This window comes from Seriola aureovittata, chromosome 16, assembly GCF_021018895.1.
Source record: "Seriola aureovittata isolate HTS-2021-v1 ecotype China chromosome 16, ASM2101889v1, whole genome shotgun sequence".
Lineage (NCBI taxonomy): Eukaryota > Metazoa > Chordata > Actinopteri > Carangiformes > Carangidae > Seriola > Seriola aureovittata.
In genome coordinates, this window is record NC_079379.1 from 1,782,970 (window position 1) to 1,809,175 (window position 26,206).

The following is a 26,206-nucleotide window of genomic DNA, read 5'->3' on the forward strand; positions in this document are numbered from 1 at the left end:
GGCTGTAGGACCCCAGCAACTGCAAGAAAATGGGGACGTCTGCTTCAACCAAGTAAGTCCAGGGGTGGTTGAGGTGGGCATTATGCGGGTTGACCAAAGGGATTGTAAAATAAATGAGGAAATGCCTGAACACCTCTGCTGTGAGTCCCTACAGGGGGATGGCTTGGAACAAAACCAGCAACAACAGCTCCAATGTTTTCTGGCTAAGTGGCAACACGTCTTTTCCACCCATGATGAGGACTATGGGTGCACAGACATTGTTCGACATCAGATCCCCACAAGTGATGCAGCCCCCATCCGTGAACGGTACAGACCTGTACCCCCCACCCTCTACCAGGAGGTTCGGACATTGTTGCAGGGCATGTTGGATGGAGGTATCATTCGGGAAAGCAGCAGTCCCTGGGCAGCTCCAATAGTGCTGGTGCGGAAGAAGAATGGAGCTTGGAGGTTTTGCGTCGATTATCGAAAGCTCAACAACGTAACCAAGAAGGACGCCTTTCCCCTCCCACGGATAGAAGACTCCCTTACCACCTTGACGCAGGCTGCCTGGTATTCCACCTTAGACCTGGCCAGTGGTTATTGGCAGGTCCAGATGGAGGAGAGAGACAGGGAGAAAACAGCGTTCACCACCCCTTTTGGGCTCTTCGAGTGGGACAGGATGCCCTTTGGCCTCTGCAATGCTCCAGCCACCTTCCAGAGATTGATGCAGAGGTGCCTAGGGGGGCAACTGGTTGATTCTACCTTGGTGTATCTTGATGATGTGATTGTTTTCTCACCAGATTTTTCCTCCCACCTCAAGCACCTCGAGGAAGTGTTTCAGGCCATGGAGAAATATGGTTTGAAGCTGCGACCAGAAAAGTGTCAGCTGTTTCGGAAGGAGGTAAAGTTTCTGGGACACTGTGTCAGCCACCAGGGTGTCTCCCCAGATCCAGCCAAGGTGGTGGCAGTTCAAGAGTGGCAGCCCCCCCAAACGGTCAGGCAAGTGCGAGCTTTTTTGGGATTTGTGGGTTACTACAGGCGTTTTATCAAGGACTTTTCAAAAATTGCCAGGCCCTTGAATGCACTCCTGGTGGGCAATGGTCGTCCTCGTGGCCGGGGGTCTCCCCCAGTGGCATGGAGCCCTGAATGTGATGCAGCTTTCCAACGGCTTAAACAGGAGCTGCTGCAGGCTCCAATTCTTGCCTATGCCGATTTTTCCCAACCCTTTGTCTTATACACTGATGCAAGTAACTCTGGGTTGGGTGCAGTACTGGCCCAGCGACAACATGGAGAGGAAAGAGTCATAGCCTATGCAAGCCGCAGCCTTCACCCAGCGGAGAGGAACGATTCCAACTATAGTTCCTTTAAACTGGAACTTCTGGCCATGAAGTGGGCCATGAGCGAAAAATTTAAAGACTACCTATGGGGTAATAAGGTAATTGTGGTGACTGATAATAATCCTCTGGTCCACTTGCAGACAGCAAAACTGGGAGCTGTAGAGCAGCGATGGGTGGCACAGCTGGCCAACTACGACTACCAGATACGCTATCGTCCAGGGAGGGAACATACTAATGCGGATGTGCTTTCCCGGCTTCCTGTTGCCAACACAGCCGCTCAAGCTCCGACTCCATCTACTGGGCCTGACGAGCTGCTGGTAGGGGTGGTGGAAGCACCAGGGTCAGACAACGTTGTCCCCGCCAGCTGGGGGTGGGACCCACACCGTTGGAGGGAGTTGCAGAAGAGTGACGACAACCTGGTGACAGTTTCAACTTACCTGGAACGTGGTGCCCTACCCCCAGCAGCAGAGAGGAGGACACAGACACCAACTGTGAAGAACCTACTGAGCCAGTGGGGTAGGCTGAGTCTGCGTGAGGGGGTACTTTGTCGTTCTGTACATGATGCAGTTACTCACGATGTTGTGTTCCAGGTTGTTGTGCCACAATCTCAGATCCAGTTTCTCCTAGGGGCCTACCATACGCAGATGGGCCACCAAGGCCAGGAGAGGACACTATCTCTGGTGAGGAGGAACTTCTATTGGCCAAAGATGGAGGTATCAGTGAACACATATATTCAGGGCTGCACACGATGCATGCTCTTTAAAGCAAGACAGAATGGTAAAGCCCCCTTGGTCCCTGTGCTGCCCAAGGCTCCCCTCCATATCGTTGCCATGGACTTTTTGACCCTGAGTCGACCGACTGACCGCTACCAGAACATTCTGGTAGTTACAGACTTATTCACCAAATATGCTTGGGCCATCCCCACAATTGACCAGACTGCCTCCACTACTGCCAGGGCCTTGTGGGGTGCTGTGTTCCAACCATTTGGATGCCCTGAGATTCTTCATTCGGACCAGGGCCCGAACTTTGAATCGCAGGTGATCCGGGAGCTGTGCCAGCTCTATGGGTGCCGGAAGACTCACACCACGCCATACCATCCACAGGGGAACGGAGGATGTGAGAGGTTCAACCAGACCCTGTTGAGTCTGTTGGGAACCTTGGAGGCTGAGCAACAGAACAGGTGGGTGGAACATCTCCCCCCCTTATTGCAAGCTTATAACAACACCATTCATAGCACCACAGGCTATGCCCCCACTTACCTCATGTTTGGGAGACATGTGCGTCTACCCGTTGATCTGCTTCTAGGCACAGGACAGTCGGATGGAGTCCAGAGCACGTCGGAGTGGGTGAACCAACACCATCAACGACTTCACTCTGCCTATCAACTGGTAACTGAGCATGTAGCCGTGGCTGCTGCTAGGAACAAGCGCCTGTATGATCGAACAGCCCACGATTGTCCGCTGCTACCTGGAGAGCGGGTATTGGTCTGGGAAAATCGGCGAAGGGGAAGAGGCAAGCTGAGCGACCGGTGGGAACCTACCCCCTATGTGGTGGTGAGTCGTCGGGGACCTGACTTACCTGTTTACACGGTACGACCTGAAGGGAAGCCAGGTCCAGACCGCGTACTGCATCGCAACCTGCTACGACCTTGCCCTAACTACCCGGTGGCTGCAGGAGGGAGACAGGCCAACCCAGAAGCCCCATCAGGACTTTTGATGGGGTGGGCAGTAGTCCCTGTGGGCCCTGAACTTGCTGCCGAAGGGAGAGACCCCCCACTACCGCCCCGACGCTCCCAACGAGACACCCAAGGTAGGCCCCCGGAGAGGTATGGCAACTGGGCCTCTTAAACGATAGTTCTAGGGACTAGAACCAATTGGTGGGGGAAGGTGTCACAAGGTGACATGGGAGGATTTACTGGGTGCACCAAGATGGCTGCCTCCAGCTGCAACCAATCAGCCACTTATTGACTCACCCATCAAAGCAGGTGTGTCTAGGCAGAGAGTATGTGGTGATTGGGCCACAAGATGTGTGGGTGTGTATATATATATATAACTGCAGGTATCAGACGACGTGGGGACGGAGAGATTGCAGAAGGAGCAAGGAGGCCGCTGAACAGAAGGGGAAAAAAAAAAAGAAACGGCCGTGGAGGGGACCCAGGCTGGCAGGAATCTGGAGGAAACCAAAGCTAAGTGACTCTCTCTCTCAGCCACATTTTTCTCTACTTGTTCGGATAAACTTCCTGTTGATCAGCTAAACCGGCGGACCAGTGGAGTGCTGTGAGACTCAGCCCTGGAAAGCATGCTATATTAATATTTTTTTTTCTCTCTTTATCATTGTGTGGAGTGCGACCTATTCTTTTCCTTTTGTGTGCTGAGGACTCGACAGTCGGATAGGCGGGCCGGAGCCTAGAGCAGCCACTGAGAGTCAGTGGACTGGACTTGTATTTGTCAACAGAGACTTGGAGAGAGAGAGAGAGAGAGAGAGAGACGACCGTCTGTGCTGGAGCCCTTCTAACCAACGATCCCCCCTTCCTGCCTGGATGGTTGAACGCACCTGTGCCCATCTACCCCCCCCTTCTCCAAACTAGACTTTTTACAACCCTCTTTTGATATAAATAAAAAGAGACTGTTTTAACCTTTTAATTTTGGCGTGTTGGCATATTTGGGTGGGTGTGGTTTACTCCTCTGAGTAGCGCTTGGGATAGAATTGACACAGGCAGTTTCCGCCTGTTACACTTCCAAGATTAAAACACCATATGTTGTGTCACCCTCACCAAGGAAGACTATTAAATAAATGAGTGTGTGAGAGAACAAGATAACAGGAGTAGGGGAAGTGATCAGCGGGCTAAGCGTGGCGGGATAATTAACGTGCCACGGCCCTGCTGATTTAAGATGCCCTATGAATTATTTATGTGGCTGTGACAGAGTGCTAATGACAGGAAAGGTCAGAGGGCACGGCAGTATTCAACAGCACACTGGTACCCGGTTTATTCATCCTGAGCATTTCAGATCACACTACTACCCAGCGCCATAAAAACCACTTGACTATAGAGACGCTAGTCTCAGGATGGCGTCCTCCAACACATCTGTTACTACACTCAGTTAGCAGTCACGTCTCATGATGATAACCTCACCATCCATCTGCTACAGATGACTGTTCTGACAATGTTATAGCCTTGAGATAGATTTAAAGATTTGTTTATCACCTTGAATGAAAATCCTTTCACACAACTTTATTAAGGACACATTATGACAAAGCTCTTAAATGGTCCATTTCACAGCTTCTAATAAATTAGCAGTCAACAATTAAAACCCCACAATAAAAAAAAACATACTCCTACCTACAAATAAAAAATATTTTTTTTACAGTGTACCCCAAAAACAGAAAGTGAAACCTCTCCCAAAGCCTCCATCCACCCGTGCAGCAGCCTAAATAAAGCAGCCAAATAGGGACAGGAAACCACCAGATGTTCTAGTTTCTGCCTGCAAGCCCTCCCCAGTGCTGGGGTCCAGGTGAGCTCAGTATCTGTTTGTAGCTATAGCTGCATGTATGATCCTCCACTGGAGGTCAGCCATCCGTTTTTTGACAGGAGGCTTGTACAGGAGCCGCCAGCAGCCTTTACAGGAACATTCTGCATCAAACACCTCAGTCCATTTGGGCTCCCTGAGTCCTGTCAGAGAGCCGAGGTTCAGGACCTTTACACAGCTGTAGTTCAGCTGCTTCTTCCCACAGGAGATGAATTTGCCCAACGCTGGAGTCTTCAGGGAGAGAAAACAGGCCGCTCTTCTCTCTCAACTCCCCCACAGCACGACTGATGATGAGGGAGGGGAACAAAGTACTCGTGGCCGTCACTCCACTGTTCAGCCAGCGCCTGTTCCCCAACGAAAGCCCTCAGTAAAGCAGACAGAGACTGCCCAACCTCATCTACGACTCCCTCAGTACTATGGACGACCTGATGTTGGTCACCTCAGTCAGCAAGTCCAATGACATCCTCATTAGATCCTAATTAGCTTGATGACCCCGGCCTCAACAAACCGAGTCCTCAAAGAGGCTGAGGAGATCACGCCATTGGACAGGAAGCTGTTGTTGAACAGCAGCTCCTCAAACAGCCACATTCCAGGCCTGGGGTCAGGAGGTCGGGTGTCCTCCGTGCATCAACCACTGACCTGTAGAGCGACGTGAGTCCAGGTAGGTCACACTGGGAGTCCAGAAAGAACAGCTGTCTATCTAGGCCAAGTCGTCCAGAAGAGGTAGAAGAAGGAGAAGCAGAAGGAGGGGGAGAAAGGGAGTGAGGAGAAGAAGAGCAAAGAGAAGAAGAAGGAGAAGAAGGAAGAAGAGGAAGAAGGAGAAGAGCAAGAAGAAGGAAAAGAGGTAGAAGAATAAGGAGAAGAAGAGCAAAGAAGAAGGAGACGGAGGAAGAACATGAAGAAGAAGCAAGAAGGAGAAGGACAAGAAAGAGAACAAGAAGAAAAAGAAGAATCATCTTAAAGAGTCTTCACACTTTGAGATGACCTGAGGCCACCATGTTTATTACCCTCTCACAATATGGAAGTTACACATGATAATATTACTTTTATTTTAATGATATAGTTTGACAAAAATTCTGAACTCAATGTCTGTTGAGAAGCTTTTTCTGGAGCTTTCAACCACACCTCTTATCAATGAACTTCATTAGCTTTACTTACTCACAGTTTGCTGAGTAGAGTCTGGAAAAAAGTGACGTAGAATAAAAAGCACAGGAATACACAGGACTGACACGGAGACCACAGTTTGTTTACTCTATGAAGTCAACATTGTTGGTTTTATCCATGACAGTTCCTCAACCTTAACCACGTGTTATTGTTGTAACCATGACGACGGAGGTCCTCTAACCTTAAAGTCATAATCATAAACTTTTCCACATTAAAATGTCTCAAAACAACTAGACCTGTGTTATATATGTTACATTTTCCTAAATGTTTCCATCAATTCTCAAACCAGAGGAATCTGTGATTTTAATGATGGTAACGCTCCGTTTCATTGGTCGCCTGTCAATGACATCATATCCTCTGTGATCATGTGTCAGTGTGTTTGTCTGACAGAAGCTCAACATTGACTTTTATCTAGTTTTAAGCCACATACACTTTTTACACCTTTGGTGGTTTCCAGCTCTATATTTGAAGCAGATGAAGGATTTTAGTCGTCGGACGTCTGGATCTGAAGTTATCAGAGAAACAAGCTGAGGAAATGTTAGACAGCTCAGCTCCCAGCTGCTGGAGACGTCCTGTCCTGTCACTGAAGAGAGGAGGACACCTCTGTGGATCATTCAGCTGCTGGTAAAAACCTGCTGAACAACTCCCATGATCCCACGCTACTTCATGATGTCACCTGCTGTCTTTTGTTTTTGTTTTTAATGACAGACCCCTAGAGGCAGTTGGAAGTACTTATTTATTTATTATTTATATTTCTCAACACCTTTTCAAGCACATGCAGTTAAGGATTCTAAAACAACCTTAATTGCGTGTCAGTGGTAACAATAATACCATGGCGTTACCATGGCAATTAAAGTCTATTGTGGTAGTCAGCTGGTACGTTCTTCTGGGTGGTCTCTGAGGGTCTATGGTCGTTGGCGTAACATTAAGAATCTTTTCCTTTTTTATTCTTCCTGGTTTCATTAATCACTCTTTATGATTTAGTTCTTTTCTTTTGGAATTTTACATAAGCCATTAACGGCAAACACTTCTTGGGAATACAAAAGTGACAAGGGCACAGATTAGGAAAGATATCTATTGTTTGTTATTTGGAGTGGCTTAAATGAACAAAACTTCAAGTAATTTCACACATTTACTGCACAGTAAAATCCTCCCTGTAGAATGCTGTGACGGTCTCACAGGGGTGAGGAGGACAGAGTTCCAGTGTGAGAGTTGGCGAACGGCCTGAGCAACTTGTCAAATGCATGTCAGTCCCACATTCTGATGCTGTTATTAATGCTGTGATTTATTGGCCTGTCAGATGCCTCTCTCCTCATCTAGCTGAGGCTTTACAGGGTCAGTGCAGGTTAAGTGCCTCGCCTGAGGGCAGGAGAGCTCGGATGTGAGTCGCTTTCCAATACCCACAGCCTGCCTCGCTTCCAGGAGGGATGTACAGACTGCAGGTTTACTTTGCCCCGAGTAGGAAGTAACAGTGCTGGTGTTAAAGTGCTGGGGGCATTAGGTCTAACTGAAGAAGCATTCACTGTAGTGCCCATGCATATTTAGAGACAAGCCACACTGGCACTGATGAGCCTGTAACTTTGTGTCTCCAAATGTAGTTGAAAATCTGCTCCAGTGTGTTGTCAGATATGTGAGCATCCACTAATCGATGGGTCACCTGACCAGGCCAGTCAATATCCATGATCACCCCGGAGAGAAGAGTCTGATCTCTGCAAGCCAGGTTTGAACATAAGAAGACCAGGTTATCATGGATGTATAAAAGACTGTAAATAATATATAACTCATCTGTTTACATTTTATTAAGGGTTAAAGTTATGTAGAATTGAGGGTGTGGCCTCTTTGAGTGACAGGTGGGTAGGCGTATACCTGCTACAAACCGACATGAACCGAAATCTCAGCTCCACACATGCCCCACCTCTTTGACTATTTTTGGATTAGCTGGGAGTTAGGGGCGGAGTCAGACACTGCCAAGACGGCGACGGTGGAGCAGCTCACACTGAGCTTCAAAACTGCTCTTCAGAACCGTGTGGGTAACGTCACAGAGGCTACGTCCTCAGAAACTCAACTGTTTGTAGTCCCTTAGTCAGCTTAGTGGCTAGTGACCAACTTAGTCAGCTGACTGACTAAGTGACTGACAACAAGGGATGTCAAACAGTAAAATGAAAAGTCTCTCTTCTGAAACACACAGATACAGTCTTACTATAGTTCTTGTAAGTTGAAGCTGCTACAGCTCATCTACTCAGTTCATCTGTGCTTCGTGGACGTGGTCAGGTCTCTAGATGCTGTAGAAAGATGACGTCCCCTTTCCAAATCTGGACTACAAAGCTTTGACCGGTTGATTGTTTCTCCACCAGTCCTGTTTGAATCAAAGAACAAATCACAGAGGTGGCAGCGTTCCAGAGGTCACTCTGCCTGTAACATTTACTTTGTAGTAAATACGTTCTTCTGTCTTAAAAGGTAGTCGATGCAAGTGAAGCACATCACTGACCCCCTCAACTCTGCTGTTCTATAGAGCAACAGTGGCACTGGAACTGATGCATGCTGCAGCAGAGTAAGTAAGCTCTTCGGGGATAACACAGTCACTATAACTATGAGAAATAGAGGAGCCAGAAATAGCTGAACAGGTTCAGCCACATGCCCACAGACAGCCAGGGAGATTAGAGTGTGTTTTATGGATGCACTGCAGATCACATTAACATTATTACATTCACAGCGAACGAGCAAAGAGAACGATAGAGGAGAGAGAGGAGCTGGAAGGGAGGAGATGGAGATGGAAATGGGAGAGAGGGCAAACAAGATAGCAAATGGATAGGGGAAACTGCAGGAGTGAAATGGAGCAGAATGAGCAACGAGTGAGTGTGAAAAGAAATAAGGGGAAGCTCAGCGAGATGGAGGTGAAAGGTAAAAGTTGTGTAAGTGAGAATCAGAGATGTTGAGAAAGTGGGGCATTAGGAGGAAGAGGAGGGTATATCATATTCTGTATCTGGGCTGCTCCTAATTACTGGAGACCGGTTGCAGAAGGCTGGACTTGCAGAGAGGGTGGTCACCAGACGGTGGGCAGATCCTGCCGCCCCCACAGCAGACAAGGATCCGCATGGACGAACCTGGGGCTGCTATTACACTCAACTACCCACAGTGCCACAGTGGAGGCTGAAAGTTCAGCTCTGTGGATCGTTTGGGGTGAAGGCCGAAGAGGAGGGAGCGACGTGATCATAATATATGACCAGATCAGATCAGCTTCCATAACAAATTCCACCCTGCTGTTGCTTTTTGTGAGCATATGCAGTTCTGAAGCCTCTGTACCGGTGACTGCCATGGAGGATTTCAGTCTGTCCCGTTCTCATGAATCCTATATCTCTGTAACACCCAGAGGGAATTCCTTCAAATTTGCCCAAACTCATTCTTGTTGTATACTGTAATCATCAATTATTTTTAAATGCAGGATTTAAAGGCTGCTCTTGGTTTTTAAAAAACTTTTAAATCTGAGTTGAATGAAATCCTGGGGGGAAGTCTTGAAACATCTGAGAGTCGACTGTGTGAGCTGATAAGAGGAGAAGCAGTGGGAGGTGTCGGCCGGAGCGGAGGAGATAAGAATATGTGCATGGGGAAGATGAGAGGGCGGCGACAGCAGGACAGAGAGAGGGAGGAAGAGGCGGCAGAGGGTGAGGAAGAGCCACTCAGGGTTTGCAGGGACAGACGGTTTAAACAGCAGGTGTGTTAGAAAGCAGCGGCCGCTCATATTTCACACTCCAGTTCAGCAGAGCAGATTGGTGGGGTGGGGGTGTTTTTTTTTTTTTTTTTGGGGGGGGGGGGGGGGGGGGGGCTAATAGCCATAACTCCATCACTGCCTGTTTCTCCATTGGTGCAGTGTTGTTGTAAAATCTGCAGCTCTTATCTGTGTCAGCCCACACAGCAGTCACATGAAGGGTGACATCACGATGCCGCTGCATGTTGTCTGAGGCTTTTATTTTGAAAACTAGGAGGAATATATCAACAAATGAAAGGATGCGGCTCATTGAGGCCAGCGTTAGGAAGGTGAGGGGTGTAACAGGATTATAGCCAATGTTAATTAAATTAATGTCATCATCTAAGTCATTCTTGGTCGTTACTGAGGCGTCACATCTGAATATGTTGTCGTCAGTAAGAAGCTGGTGTGTAGAATGTAACATTGATTCTGTGGCTGAGCAGGAGCGCCCTCTGTTGGCGTATCTGTGGATGACGCAGGTCAGACAGGTGTGACGTCTGATAACACTCACTGACTTCATAGGCAGAGGTCGTTAGGTTATGCACCAACAGACTGAATGAATGGTACTGAAAAGTCATCTAATGTAATAAGTTCCATTACTCTGATGAAGTCATTAAAACAGTTACATTACTTGACTGGGACACATAGAGGGAAGGAGAAATGGCCAGCTGCTGTGGCGATGACGGAGAGAGCAGCTTCCTGAAGTCTTTCCGTCACGGTGAGGTTGAGGTTGAGGTTCTTTTAATATGGTGGATATTTTCATTTTTATACTTTTCTTCCTTTACCGAACACATCCATCCACTTTCTGCCCCTTATCCGAGGTCAGGTCTCGGTGGCAGCAGGTCAAGCAGTAGTCCAACAACGTTATCCAGCTCCTCCTGAGGGATCCCGAGGCGTTCTCAGGCCCAACGAGATATATAATCTCTCCAGTGTGTTGTGGGTCTACCCTGGGGTCTCCTCCCAGTGGAATGTGCCCAAGAGGCATCTGAGCCAGACACCCGAACCACCTCAACTGGCTCCGCTCGAATTGTGTGTCCAATCGAATCTGTGTGTCTCAGTGACCCTGGGAGCTGTGATGATCCAGGGGAGGGGTGATCTTAGAGAGGGTGTCATCTCGCCTGGATTAGGGCGAACAGGTCTTCACGGTGCGGATGGTTTCAGACAGTAGAGAATACAGCTGGAACAGTGACGCTACAGTGATGACTGATTAAACAGAAGCTAACAGAACAGTGGCTAGACAGGAAGTGATGTCAGGACTTGGGCTCTGTACAGCATGTGAGCTAGCCGTTTTTAAGCTAGCATAAACACGTCCCGACTCTGCATTTAAAAGACAGTTGAGAATTTTTCAAAAATTAACGTGAGTTTTTAAAAAAAATGAATGGGTGAAAAAAGATTTTACTGTGGCTTAAAGAATAACGGAGCCTTATTGTCCCGTGTTATTTTATGTAAACGATTGATAGGGACAAAAATCTTTACAATCTGTCTACGACGATAAACCAACCACTAAACAGCTGCTGCAGTCTAAACAACAGGGCAAAGAATGTGCACTAAAGAAAAAATCTAGAAACAGCCTGTTCAAAGTCACCAGACTCCATTGACAAAAACAATCATTTTATACCACAGAACACAGGACTGATCAGTTAGTTTGTTCATGTTATTGAGTGACTTTCAAATCCTGTACTTCAGTAAAAACATTTTTCACAATTTTAACCATAAATTGTTTGTAAAGTCAGTTTCTCTCACACGTGTCGAGCCTCTAAGACTTTGCCCGGTAATGCTGGCACGCTTTTGTCATGGACAGAAATCTGTAGCTGGGAGTGGAGTGGTCATTTTTAGCTCCCACTCTCCTCCAGCACCTCCTCCTGCCTGCAGTGATCTTGGCAGCCTGTGGAGCCATTTGTGCTGCCCTCCGGTGATCAAGCAACCTACGCAGCCGAACATGCTGGCCCGCGTGACCTGACAACGCGCACGGCCAATCACAGAACCCCAGAGAATCAATGGAGGCCTTGCAGCCTAAAGTGAAGTCCCGCCTTAAAAAAGACGCCTGCAGTGCCATTGAGTAGCAGAGCGCCGAAGAAAAAGGGGTCTCAGGACCAGATCGGTCTAATATGATGCAGATGGTGTGAAATGTTAATGAGCCTTGCTGGGCTCGCACTGACCTCAGAATAGGACACAACCGGCCACTGGTCACTTCAAGGCTACAAGACTTCTTGTTCTATTCATATTTATTAGGACTTACTTTGTAATGCAGGATATTTTTAGCTCTCCAGCGCCACTGTATAATGAGAATTAGCAGCTCTTGGTGCACCACAGGTGGCCTCTCCTGCTGAGCACACTACATTAGCTGAAATGAGTAATAAAGTAAGACGTGTTATTTGACTGGGATTGAAACTCCAGGCTCTGGATGTTTCTCTCTCATCTCATTGTCACTTTGAGCCCTGCTTTATTTTAGAACAACCCTTAAGGCTTACTGCTGAGCCAGGACAGAGAGCCCATGAATATCAGATGTAGCCTGCAGCTCCTGGAGTCCAATCAGGACCATCGCACAGGCAGCCACTTAAAGATCCCTCCTCTTCGATTCACCCGCGCAGCGCTCTGACTGCCTCTGTTTAAAACCCAGAGCCGGAACAAGCTCAGCCGCTTTCATTACCGTCATTAACAGATGTCAGCGACGGCGTACGCGAGGTGTGAGGGTCCACGGGGAGGATAAAAAGCTCTCTCAGTCTTCAGGACATTGCTGCGTGAAGCCGACACAATCCGGTAATTAAGGTTTCACCTTAATTCACCTCCCCCGGTAACAAGAGTAATTTAGTTTAATGGCACTGGTTGCATGCAACATGTCCCTCTTTAAAGAGGACGCCTCAGCAGTGGGCTCAGGAGGATGATGCCTGCTTTTGGTTACTGTAGCACTTACCTGTATGTCATCACCTCAAACCATGTGGCGTGAGCATTTTTCCAATAAGCATGTGTGTATGTTACACGGTGCAAATATATACTGTAGCTTCCAGCCACTGAAAAGCTGCCTCCTGACCAGTGGAGGTGCAGCTCCGGACGTCAGCGCTCTTCTCCCAGCAGCTTTCATTTTGCTTTTTGTGACGTTTGTCTCTGGAGCTCTGCTGAGACCTGCATGCCAATGTGGTTTCATGCAGCCAACCCTGACTGGACCCAGTCTTGACAGGGGGGGGGGGGGGGGGGGCATGTCTGTGCACGACATGCAAGCAAAGACAGCCAGCCTCATTTGTATTGCAATCTCACCGTATTAACCTTGTTCAAATCATGGTCTGTTAAAAATCCATCTAGTATAAATGTAGATGTTCATATCTTATTTTATTATACAGCAGGTCTAGGTTCTATATTAATTGAATTAATATAGTTAATTAATTTCAATATTTTGTATTAAAACTGGGCCTTAGCAACTCTGTAACTTTGTGATGTCACAACAAAGCAGTCAACAATTTTAGCCACACCCTAAGCCCCGCCCACCTGGATCCACCGTCCAAACCTTGCTATATTTTTATTGGATCACTCAGAAAACAGTCAGCCAATCAGAAGAGCGGCTCAGAGCCTCCTCTCTTCTGATTGGCTCTCACTCACCTGTTGTTACTAGAGCTCCAGAGAGAAGCCTGAGAGAGGAGATGTAAAACTGCACTGAGATGGTTTTTGGTTCTTAAAACCACAAATATATCTTCTTATAGATCAACACTTCAAATAAAACACTATTCAGGCTATTTTTCTTTTGCTTTATGGCTTCTTCCATGAATACAAGAGGCCTCTTAACATAAAACTTAAATACAGGTCATCAAAATCATCTCTGCTCAGTGTTTCTGCTTGGCCTGTTGTTTGCAACCCTATCACACAGTCTTCATCAGTAGATGGAGTTTGGAAGTGTAGATGTTGAAACTGTCCATTATCAAAAGTAGCTCAGGTCTTCTCTGGACCTGGTGTTAACTTCCATCCAGCAGGTCTGGCCTGGATCAGAGCTGCTGCCATGTAAACATACTGTGCATCATACAGTATGCAGATTAGAAGGTAGCTTTTTACAGCTCCAGTGGTAGAATCTGGAGCACAGCAGCAGCATAAGTAATGGCAATATGTCACACGTTATATTGTTTGGAAGCTACCCCCCAGGGCTTTAGTGCATGGGCAAATATAGAAATGTAAAACTTGGTTAGAGAGAGGAGAAACAGAGAGAGAGGAGATGATAGAGGAAAAGGCCAAACAGAGAAAAGAAGAGCTTAGAGAGTGAAAGAAGAGGAACCGTCACAGGAGCTTTGATCCAATGTTCTACTTAACAAAACTGGGCCGACTGCGTCTGATCACTGTTTGTCAGGAGGTAAAAAAAGAAAAGAGAAAATACTATCAGATACAGACACATGCTAAATATATGAACAAGGCTGGATTACCAACCGCTCTGTGGCCCCAGACATGCTCACTTTTGGTGAACGATGAACTGAACATATCTGTTTGTGACCAGAGGATGTGAACGTCTGCCGTCACTCTGGCGAGACTCAATGACGCTCACACATCAGAAGGTGACAGTAGTGAGCCAAAAAGCTGTCTGCCAACCACCAAAAAAACATCAGAGGAAGAAGTGTTACTGGCATGTATCAGGTGCGGTGTCTGGTGAGTTCATAGTTCACAGTTCATATGAACATTTGAAGAATTTTATGAACAAAGCAGTTCAGATTCAAACTGAAGAAATCTCCCGCCAGGTCAGATTTGGGTTTTTTTTGTTTTTTTTGGGGGGGGCTCCACTGTGACATCAAAGTACGCTGGTACGATTTGTCACTTAAAACTATACAAAAAGCCGGTGACAACTGTGAGTTCAATTGTACACCTGCAGTACTCAAGTCTAACATCAGGGGGCAGCAACGTCTAGTCTGATGAGCAAGAGAAGAAGAAGAGTTCAACCAATCATAGCGCTGGGTTCAGTCCCGCTAATGTCAAGCAGGAATAACTGTCAGAGTCAATCATTTCAACACAGAAACAGGTTTTAACAGCTCCTCATCACGTCATCACTGCTTCCTCAGGTGAGGGCGGGGCTTTAACTCTGCGAAGGTAAACAGGCTGTGGTGGACGTGGAAAGTCGACATTGTGAGTTAAGTCAAGTTAACGCAGACCTGCTAAACTATTTAACGTTGATAACGTTAGCTTAATGTTACGTCACCTGCAAGCTAGCTAGCTATCAGGCATTTAAATTAGCAGAGTAACATCAAGTTTAATTGTGTGTGTCGCAGATTGTTAACGTGGCTCACACCTTGCATTTTATATAAACGTGAGGATCGATGAGGAGGACACTGACAGTGTTTTACATCACAACATGAATTATGTACCTGAGAAATAAAAACACATGATACAATATACAAAATAAATTATGTTAATTTTTAATAAATAGTTGTCATACAATAAAACAGTGGTTTCAAGCAGCTGCACTGAAACTTTGACTTTCACTGTACATTATAATGTATCCCAGTGTAAGTGATATTTTAGAGACACATGGTCAAAGCTCCAAAACCTCAGGTGAACGTATGTAAACTTGCTCCCTGCAAGTCAAGAACCAGGGTTCAGCCTCCACTGAGCTGACACTTACCACTGTGCACACACACACACACACACACACACACACACACACAGCTGACTGCTGCTGAGTGTAAACATGTCCTTTCATTAGAGTTCCTCTCCAGAATATGTGGTTGTATTGTTTTCTTCATAGCTGATTCATATGTTGAAGAACTTGGTGATAGTTGGTGAGTGGGGAAATGACCGTGTGCAAAGTGAAGATCTGTGGAAGCATGTGAACTCAGGCAGGTCTGGATACAAAGAGGGGTCCACACCTAGTTTCTTCCCGGTGACCCCCTGATGGGTTAATATGTCCCTGCATGTGAACATGCCCCCACCTTTAGCTTCATCATGCTTTGTGCATATAGCACAGAAATGACCTTGACTCGTGCACCACTGAAGAAGAAACAGGATTAGCAGAATGAACTATCCTAAGCTCTTTAATTGTATTCATTGAACACCAGCAGCTCTGCTTTTACCCACTTCATCACGAGTGCTCCATTTTACAGAATTAGCCTATTATTTAAAAAGCCGGGGAATCACTTATCAGCTCTGCTCAAAGTGCTATTCAAATTTACTGACTCCAAACGCAGCAGGAGTCATAACGGCGCCTCGTGTTCCTCCGTGTTTCATGTCCATGGAAACCGGTTTAACAGGTTGTGTGTGTAGAGCTGTGGGTAAATGACGGCGCAGTGTGTTGACAGAAATGAGCTGGAGCTCAGGGATGTGGGACGATATGTACCTCCATTCTCCAGCAGCAAGGATAATCCCAGAGAGATGGCAAAACAGATGGGAGGAGACACAGAGAGATACACATCAACCCACCCGAGAAAGAGAGCCGGTCAGGTAGAGAGCTGAGGCGGGAAACAGAAGTGATAGACATCAGACTGCAGCGGGAGGGAGAGAGAAGCAGAGATGAGAGGAATGAAAGAGGCAAATAATGAGAAGCAAGAGAGAGGGATCGGTGTCAGCCCATCACTGTGCAGATACATTATTAAAGATACACCCAGCACACATACACTCACACACACACACACACACACACACACACACACAGGGACAAAATGGAAGGCATGGCCGCTCTCAGGAAGAGACAGTAATGAAGAAACGTGTAAATGTGGGAGTGTGTGGGGGAGAGGCAGAGCATGATTCATTATGGCTCAATACCATCTCTGAAATGTGCTTTGCTACATTAAAAGACTGTATTGACTCATGAGGAAGACCACGATGAAGGAGCAGGATGGATGAATATTTAAAACAAGCACAGGTTTGTGCCATTACATATGCATGAATGGAAACATATTATAGAATCATAATAACTTACATATTTTACAAACACATTAACAGCACATGTCACAACACTGGTAAATATATTAGGCGAGGCAAGTTTATTTATAGAGCACCATTCAGACACGAGGCAATTCAAAGTGCTTCACAGAGACATGGAATTACATTAACAATAAAACATGACAACAACATCAAAATAACACTCAAAAACAATAAAAAACAAATTTCAATAAATAAATACGCAAATATTTAAATACATCAGATCAAGTAGGAAATTTAGGACACCATTTTAAAAGGGGTGCTGGAATGATTGAAGACATTCAAACGCACAAGATTAACGATTAAGATTATAAAACTAGAAACTAAACTAAAAATGTGTTGATATATATAATATATAATATAATAACTAAGCTATTAGTACTAATACTAACGTAACTAATACTAATACAAAAAATACTGATACCAGTAGTACTATTACTAATAGATAGAGACAGTTCACTTACACTGAGCTGAGCAAACTCCATCCTCTGACAGAGATCGTGATGCGTTTACAGACTCAGAGTTTAGAAAACCAATTAACACCACAATTGAGTGAGGCAACATACACTGAGCAACGCTACGCTCAGCCACAACATTAACCACAGTCTTGTATTAATAGTAATACTAATAAAGGTAATAAGCTTTATTTGTATATCACTTTTCTTAACAAAGTTACAAAGTGCTTCACAAAAGCATAAAACAACAATAAAACAATAAAATGAAATTCACACAGATGAAAGTTTTTCTTTTAAAAAACAAAACAAAAGAGGAATATGGTGGTCCAAGTCTGTCTGTCTGTACGGATCAGCCCAGGTCTGTGAATGAGAGTTCACCTCCAGCACCAGTGTTTCTGTGATAAACTGAAATCAGCTGAAAGTTTAGATGAGTCATGAACCAAACTGGGTTCAACCAGTAAAGGAGGCAACTGCCCAGGGTCCCAGACCTATTATCAGGGAATATCCACTACTAAACCACAATATAATTCCTGTGTTTCCTGTATTTTTACCTTGAGGCCCTGTTGGTGTACGTGGACTTTGGGACCCTGGGTCAAATCAGTTTTCACAGTTATACCTTTATTGTTTCAGTTGATATTATGTAAACAGATATGAATCTAACACAGTAATGACCCAGTAATGTCAGTTACGCAGCAGCTAATGTTAGCTAGCATTAGCCACCAGAATGAGTGACACAGTAGATGAGGTGTAGATGTAGATAGAGTGTAGTGCAGTGTAGATGATGCCTGGTGCTTTTCATGTCTGACACTTCTAATCATGTAAGAGGAATGATGAAGTTATAGTGATGGGCAACAGATAGATGGAGGGGGTGAGGAGTGTGAGGTGGGGTGTGGTCACCACCTGTCCTGGTTTTCCCAGGATTGTTCTCTTTTTTGAGTGACTGTCCTGGAAAATTAATATTGTTTCCCAGGACATGAATTTTCCCAGTTTTTGTGAAAATGCAGTTCTAATTTATAATTTCATATAGTTTCAAATAAAATCCCATTTCTTTCCATCTATTGCTCTTCTGTTTTCTTCCTGGTCAAATCCGGGGTCTGTAAACATATGGAAACAGATACAAAAGTGACGATGTGACGATGCCTATACTTTCATATGAATGGTAGCAGAAATAAAAATTAAAAAGAAAAAAGTGATGCACCTGCTGCAACACACTGGTTGTTCAATTCTTTTAACTTCAAAAGTCACCATGGGGCATTGAACAACACTCTTTAGTGTCTCCTGGAAACACTTCCATTGTATTGTGAGTATTTGCAGCTCATGTGTTGTTAAACTGGTAAACAAAATCAGGCGAACACCCACCCCCCCACCCCCAAACACACGCACCGACACACACACACACAAATAAAAAAATTAAATAAAATAAAATAAAAAGATAAATAACTTGTCCCAGGTTCCTGGTTTTTCCTGGGGGGGGGGGGGGTCAATGGGGGCCCACAGTTAATTTTTGCCCTGGGGCCCGTAGTGTGTTGACCCGGCCCTGCTTCCTGTGTGATTGAATTGAAGTGGATGAATGAGTTTGAGGGGACGAGCTGAGCCTCCATCACGGTGTTAATGAGGCTAAAATGCGGGCGCTACAGAACTGTGGTCGCCGCAGTGGTAATTACACTGTGAACGTGAAAGAAGCAAAACCAGAAGTCCACAAGGTGAAGTCACTGACAGGCAATTAACGTTAGTCCAGGCGGAGTGGGCGGGGGGGGGGCTTGTTGTCGGATGAGCGGGAGGAGGAGAGATAAATGAGCGGGACGGTGTTATGGGATTGCAAATTCAAAGTGGTTTGTGAAACGGAGAGAGTGAACATCCCTCCTCCTCCTCCTCCTCCTCTTCCTCCTCCTCCTCCTCTCTCGCGCTGCTGCAGTCAGCCTCAGACCTGCGAGCTCCACACCGCTCCCGCCGCGTCCTCCTCTCTGCTCCTGACAGGGGTGAACCGCAATCCAGCAGCACTCCTTCATCCGGAGACCGAGCCCGCTCCTCCCGCTACACTCCGCTGAACACGCGGCTCTGACACAACACGCTGTGCGCGTTTAAACGAGCCTTTTCGACAGGGGGGGGGGGGGGAGCCGTAGGTGGGTAGATGAGGAAGGGCAGATAAACGACGAGAGGATCCGAGCTCATGAGCTCGGTGTGGATGTTTGTTCGTGTTTCATAGGCAGGGAAAGGCAGGCGGTGTTAGTATCTGAGAGAGAGAAATCACGGAGCCTGTGCGAGTTTAGTTTCAGCACCTTGGACAGCGCGAGGATCTCAAGTCTGACTTAATCCTCAATCTTGATTTCACATCCAAGTTCAATTGAAGCAGCAACTCCAGCCACTTCCTCTGTGCTGCTTTAGGATTTAAATCTCTGGCGCTCCTCTGCAGACATGTTTGACATCCAGGTCATTTGTTAGTCTTGTTTGTTCTGCAACAAACAGCAGTCTAAATTCAAAGTGTCCGCTTCAGGTTCATCGGTGATGTGAATGTGCTCCCATGTCTGAGGAGAAGCTCGTGGAAATTGATTGGTCCTGACCCGCGCACATTGCACCCCCGCAGGCTCACAGCTGAACACTACCGGAGGAATAAACTGACATCATCTAGCTCCGCTCAGCCTCCAGCGTCCACCAGCCATGGCTGGGCTCTGCCAGACGCTGCTCCGCAGGTCTGTCCTGCGCCACTCTCTGACCCTGACCCTCTCTGTCCTCCTCTCCTGCTGCTGCCCTGCTCTAGGCAAGAAGAAGCTCTACATCGGAGCCCTCTTCCCCATGAGTGGAGGCTGGCCCGGCGGACAAGCCTGCCTCCCCTCCGCTCAGATGGCGCTGGACCTGGTGAACAAAAGGACCGACATCCTGCCGGACTACGAACTGGAGCTGATCCACTACGACAGTATGGTGAGTAACTAACAAACGGAGACTCACTTATCCCATCTTTCACCACTTCCCATATGCTGATCAGACTCAGGGCTGGTTTGATCTGTCACAACAGGCATTGAACTCTTCACCAACAACACAACACAACAAGTGTTGACACAGTTTCCCTGGAGACTGTGCAGCATTCATGCATTCATTAGCATCACGTTTCTGCTTTACAAAAAATGCATGTGAAGGTGAAGTGAAAGCATGGACTGCATGGGGACACAGTTACTGTTTTTATTCATAATTTTGGAAGGAAACCGGCTGCAGCATGAGTTTATTATCAGCTCATGAACACTGACTGAGTCTTAATTAATAGACCTAATTACAAAGTGTGAGACTCATATGTCTCAACATTATTACAAAACAGACTATAAAGAATGATCTATTCATGATTTATTAACAGCTGATTAAAACACTAGTTACAACAAAGGGAATTTATTTTGGTTAAAGCACAGATTGCTCCTGATGGAGTTCACACAGCTCCACACGGTCATGACACTTCCCTCCTCACGTCCGGCCATCATCAGGATAGTTATCCGTCCTCTGTGTGTTGCGTCCTTCTGCAGCCCTGGGGAAATGTTTACCTGCTGCACAGTGGCGCAACAACTGCATCTGTGTGTGTTTGCATACGAGCAGCGGCTAAACAGCCTGCACGCGCTCAGACGATCACCGACGCCGGGAAGCGGCGTGGTGGAAGAAAACATGATGACACACAGAACAGGAGTCTGACATTGAGGTGGCGCGCTGCAAAGTAAAGGTGATCACGAGCAGGGAGTGAAGGGTTCATACGCAGAAACATCTGCCGTGTGTTAGTCACAAACAAGCAGCACTGCTGTTGCATTTCACAAACCACTGCTGCTTTGCATTGCCAAATGCATTATGGGGGAAATGTTGATTACAACGTGTTTTCCAGGAAGTGTGATTTCCCACCTAAATAACAGGGCCATGACACGCAGCATTGTCGTCATGCGTCTCATGTATTGTTAGTTTTTGGTTAGTGTGTCCTGTGTGCTGTTTGTTGTCGACCAGAATCTTTCCTAATGTTGTTTCAGCTCGAACTCGCCGCCTTCACAAACACCACCATTCAAAGGTTTTCCTCCCACACATTTCCAGTTCATGTCACCAAAACTGAATCCTTCTGTAGATGTGAAACAGGTGAACAGAGACAGACTGGTTGTTCAGGGCTTCATCCTTCAGCCACATAATGAGCCACAAGACCAGCACAGTCTCCAGACCCCATGGAGCTGGTCTGGGACGAACTGGACAGAAGCTGCTGGAGGAGTGGAATATTTAGATTCAGTATAGTCCAACGAGAAGATTCAAATCTTCAGTTGTTTATTTGTTGTGAATGTGAGGAGAAATGGAGGCAATCTGAAACCTTTTTGACTGGTACAGGAAGTGAAGATGAATCCAGATCCAGACCACATGGCCCTGAGTTATGTATGTAACTGCGGTTCAATGAAAACTGGACGGCTTCCAGAGACAGTGTGTAGGATCTGGCTCTCCAGGGTCTGCCGTGGTCATGAGGAGTGAAACTCTCCACACAGCAGAGAGCTGACTTGTTTTTCTATAACTTCTCCTCTTAAAGTGAAGCATGACGAGCATGATACAGACTGAGACCATAATCCCTTTACACATGTTGTGACTGTTTAATGTCCTGTCTCAAGAGTGGATCCACAGCAGAGTATTAGGGCCACATTGAGGAAAACAAAGAATATTAATACGAATATTATGAGAATAAAGTTCTAATTTTGAGAATAATGTCATAAAATTAAGAATGTAAAATGTCAAGAGAAACAAACGTTGGGACAATGTTTAGGAATATTACATCAACCAATCAAACAGGTGAAAGGACAGTCAGTGGCAGCCTGAGCTTCTTCTGGTTGACTGTCTAACTATAGAATAGTATTTTTGTTTTATTTTTGAAATTTCAGATGTTTTTTTCCTCAATGTGGCCCTAATACTCCATGGTAGCATTTTCATGCTTTAGTTGTCAGGAGCGGAGACTGGGGGAAAACAGCTGACAGTTAAACTACAGTCTGTAACTTCTCTCAGTCAAAACAACAAAAGATGGCGTTTGGTAGGTCGTGAAGTAGCGTGGGATCATGGGAGCTGATGTCTTCACCATGAATGCCATCAGCTTCAGGAGAGGAGTGCACGAGCGGGGCGGGAAAAAGTAGGTCTTAACTCTCATGCCAGTCTCACTTTGTGATGTAGGCCAAGCCTGACTGACCGTGGTCATGGCTGCACGTCCACCTGAATAGATTCGAAGCGGTAATTGTTGCTAAGCAACACACTTCGCTCTAACTTCTACCTTCAGACAAGCTGGAAGAAGCTGTAAAATCAGATCACAGTCAGCACCACGTGTTTCTGTCCGCTGCTGTGTTTGAGGTGAGAGCTCCTTGACAAGCTCAAACAGGGTTTCTCTGAAACAGTCAGTCAGCTGATTGACTGTTTCTCCTCTTACCACCCTTTTGTTATTCATTCTTTAAACAAAAAGCGCTGCCATTGTTGTTTTCTCTCCTGTTTGTATGATCAATGATCCTTTATATATCCGTATATCCGTTATTGTTACCATGGAGACTAGTCTGGCTTTCCAGTTATACCTGCTCCATACTGGATGTAAAGGTGCAACACATAAAGGGCTGCAGTCTAAGTGGTTCACTAGTCATAACTTTAAGTTGGTCTTAACTTTCAGTTCAAGTCAGATGTAACGTTACACCCAGGCCCACGCCCAGCTGGTTCACTGTGCCCCAGGGGCCAGTTGCACCAACTGGTCTTTACTAAACCTGGTCCTGGCGTAGTTGGTCTTTGTTAAGACCAGTCTTTAGAATAGACTTTAGCTTAAGTCTTCACTATGTCCAGTCTTTAGTCATGCTTGTTCATGTGACTGTCCACAGCTGTCTCCCAATTCAGGGGCTGCATCTTTCAGAGGCTTTGTCTTAAGACTGGTTGCGTCACAGCAGCGTGACCACACTGTCCCATTTCATAGGTTCCTTCAAATGCAGCTGAGAAATGTGTTCTTTTCCTGCAACAAAGGATCAAACAGGTGGATCTTTCTTGTCCAACCTATCCCAACATTTATTGCACGCCAGTTCCATCTCAGTTCAACAGCTAACGTTACAGCCAAGGGACATAAAACCCTGCTTTGTGATGCAATGGTAAGGGCAGGCACAGCTGGTGATCCAAAGTGATAATCCACCATAGACCAGGCCGTCTCATTTCCACTTGAGCTTTGTGGTCTACAATGGCGATGAAGGACCACACCTTCGTAGACTGCGTCCTCCAGTGGGACACAGCTCATGTGTCAATGGCTATTACTTTGTACCATGCGTTTCTAGGATACATTGTTAAAAATCCCCCATCTTGCTAATTTGTAGCATTTCTGATTCAGGGTTTTTCCTGTATAGAGAATTAGTAGGCAGCATCTTTAGTTCTTTTAATATGAAAAAAAAGTAAATTCATGTTACTGACTAGATACGGTTAATGTGTCAGGACTGATAGTAGGTGTAGTTCTCAGCCACAAGTGGAAGGTGCTGGTGGAGGAGAGGATCACAGCGCGAGAGAGGAGTCAAGGCGAGAGTACCAAGTCTTTAAGAGTGTATTAACGAGTGTATTAAAGCCAACGTTTTTATTAATCTTCCCAGATGTTCTGGAAAACACAGAGTGATTGGCTTTGACCCGCAGTGGCTGGAGAGATAATAAAGCTATAATTATTGCCCACCCCCCCAACCCCCGGTCGTACGGCTTAGTACCACCCAGCCTGATTTTCAGCCAGGAAAAACCCTGTGATTTTGGGTAAATTTCTCACTAAGTGGTGAGTTTGTTTTTTTGTATAATTATTTATACTTATTCAGTTTCATTTTCTTTATATTTGTTACCATGAGGAAAAAAGGTGAATGGAATAAAGTCGTAGAACAGGTGTATGTCTTGGTTAGCTCCGCTAGTCTGTCCCCTTCAGCACCATGGCGCTGTCCATGGTGCTGACACAAACCACACATTTTTTCATCTTATATCTGCAGTCAGTTTTAGGCCTAAAAAGACAGATGCTTGTTGTAAAACATATAAATAAGGTGCGCCATTGTCTTCACAAACTGTCATGTCTAAAGTTGTTACTATAGAAACAGCTGAGATTGCCTGCTCCTGACGAGGCATCAGATTTACCCAGCTGAGCCCAGACAGTGCAACTGGTGTAACTGTTAGCGGGGACAGAGGGCAGAGATGTTAGTGGCGGGACTTCCCTTCACACATATTGAAGCCTTTACAGATGGTCCAGAATGCAGCAGCTCATCTGGTCTTTGATCATATGTCACTCTGCTATTCATCAACCTGCAGTGGCTACCCATGGCGGTAACTTCTGGGTCTGCTCTGTCCACTTGAACTCATTCATTGAGCCTTTTTGCTCATACTCAGACACTGTGTTCCTCTAATGAATGTGGTGTGGTATCAACATCCCTGCACACAAGACAGTGTCAGTCCAGACTGTTCTGGTCTGTGGTTCCCTGATGGTGGAACAAGCTACCAAAGTCTATCAGAGCAGGGTGTCCCTCTCTATCTTCAAGAGTCTGTTGAAGACTCATCTCTTCTCCTCAGAACTCTAACACCCTAACATTTCTAACTAGCTCTTACTGTTAACCTTCCCTGATCTTCTTCACTTATTAAATAGATGTAGTACTTAGTTCTTACACCAAGGTCTCCTACTGCACTGGAGCTTGAGTGATGTCATTCATTGTAAGTCCCTTTGGATAAAAGCATCTGCCAAATGAGTCAATCTAAATGTTAGGTTGGACTCAGGTAGGGCTGACTTAGCTTAAGAGCAGCCAGACGTCCAACAAGTAAAATCCTTCATCTCAAATATAGAGTTGAAAACCACCAAGGTGTAAAAAGTGTATCTTAAAAACGTGACTTTAACTGTATAAAAGTCAACAAACACAACAGTGACACGTGATCACAGAGGATATGATGTCATTGACAGGAGACCAATGACAATACAACGTTACCATCATTAAAATCACAGATTTCTCTGGTTTGAGAAATTGATGGAAACATTTGGGAAAATGTAAGAACACAACTCAGCAACATATAGAACAGAGGTCTAGTTGTTTTTAGACATTTTTATATGTAAAAGTTATGAATTATAACTTTAAGGTTATGCAGATTCATTCATTATAAACATTTCCTGATAAAACAAAAGGATTCTGGGTAGTATTACATTTCTGCTGTTATGCTAAAAAATAGAATAGAAAAGAATGGCAGTAGTGCCACAAATGTTGTAAATAAAAAAATAAAATAAGACAAAACAAACACACACAATAAAAAGCTTAAACATTAATTATAAAAACTGGTGTAAATAATAAATAGTCAGTGTTGCACCAATTGTTAGAGCCCAGCCACAAGGACTCTAAGAGGGTTCAGTTCTTTGATGGTACTTGGGTAAAAACTTTTTCAGGAGTCTGGAGGTGGGGGTTAATGGACCTACGGCACCTTCCAGAGGACACATTGGTTTGTGGCTCGACGTAGGCATTGGGATCTGTATATATAAATAACGTTAACAATACTTTTAAAGGGTGAACAAAACTCCCCATGCACAACCAATATTAGCGGTCAGGTGCTGGTTGGTCACAGAAAACGACTGAAGTAAAAATCAACCTCAACCACTGCTCACTGAGAAAACCTCACTGCCACTTTTATTGAGAGCGAACGACATGTACCGCCTGTGGCTTCTTCGGGGTCACTCAGTAGAATTACTCAAGCAGTCACAGGTGTGATAAATATCTATATTTTAAAAGTAATATTTTATAAGTGTTTTAAAAAATGTTTTCAAAGATAAACATTTTCCAAAAAACATAACAATAATATTGCACGTTATAAAAAAAATGTACAGCTACTTTTAAAGGGCTTTAAAGGAAACAGACGGGTGTCATTTCCCCTGACGGTCAAACATCCATCAGTGACCCTGATGCCGCTTTCAGGTGTTGATCCTGTTTTTTCGGGGCGTTCGGGAGCGGTCGGTGGGAGCAGTCGGTGTAGCAGCAGTTGTTACCTCACAGCCCGCATCAGTGACACTGACACGCTTCTCGATGCCTATAGGAATCACTGAACGGCCAATTATGTTGTGTAGCTGTTACAGGAGCCTGGAAGTCAGTTCTTTGATAACATGAGCTTTCAAGG

The 26,206-nt window shown here is 45.6% G+C and overlaps 1 protein-coding gene across 5 annotated transcripts in view; it reads left to right on the forward strand.

Moving 5' to 3' along the window:
- gabbr1b (gamma-aminobutyric acid (GABA) B receptor, 1b) overlaps nt 1-26,206 on the forward strand; it is a 170,312-nt gene that overhangs the window by 76,964 nt on the left and 67,142 nt on the right. For all 5 annotated transcript variants that reach the window (XM_056398721.1, XM_056398725.1, XM_056398723.1 and 2 more), the window contains one exon: nt 19,851-20,011. In XM_056398721.1, the coding sequence (XP_056254696.1) occupies nt 19,851-20,011 (161 nt within the window). The remainder of the gene's footprint in view (nt 1-19,850; nt 20,012-26,206) is intronic.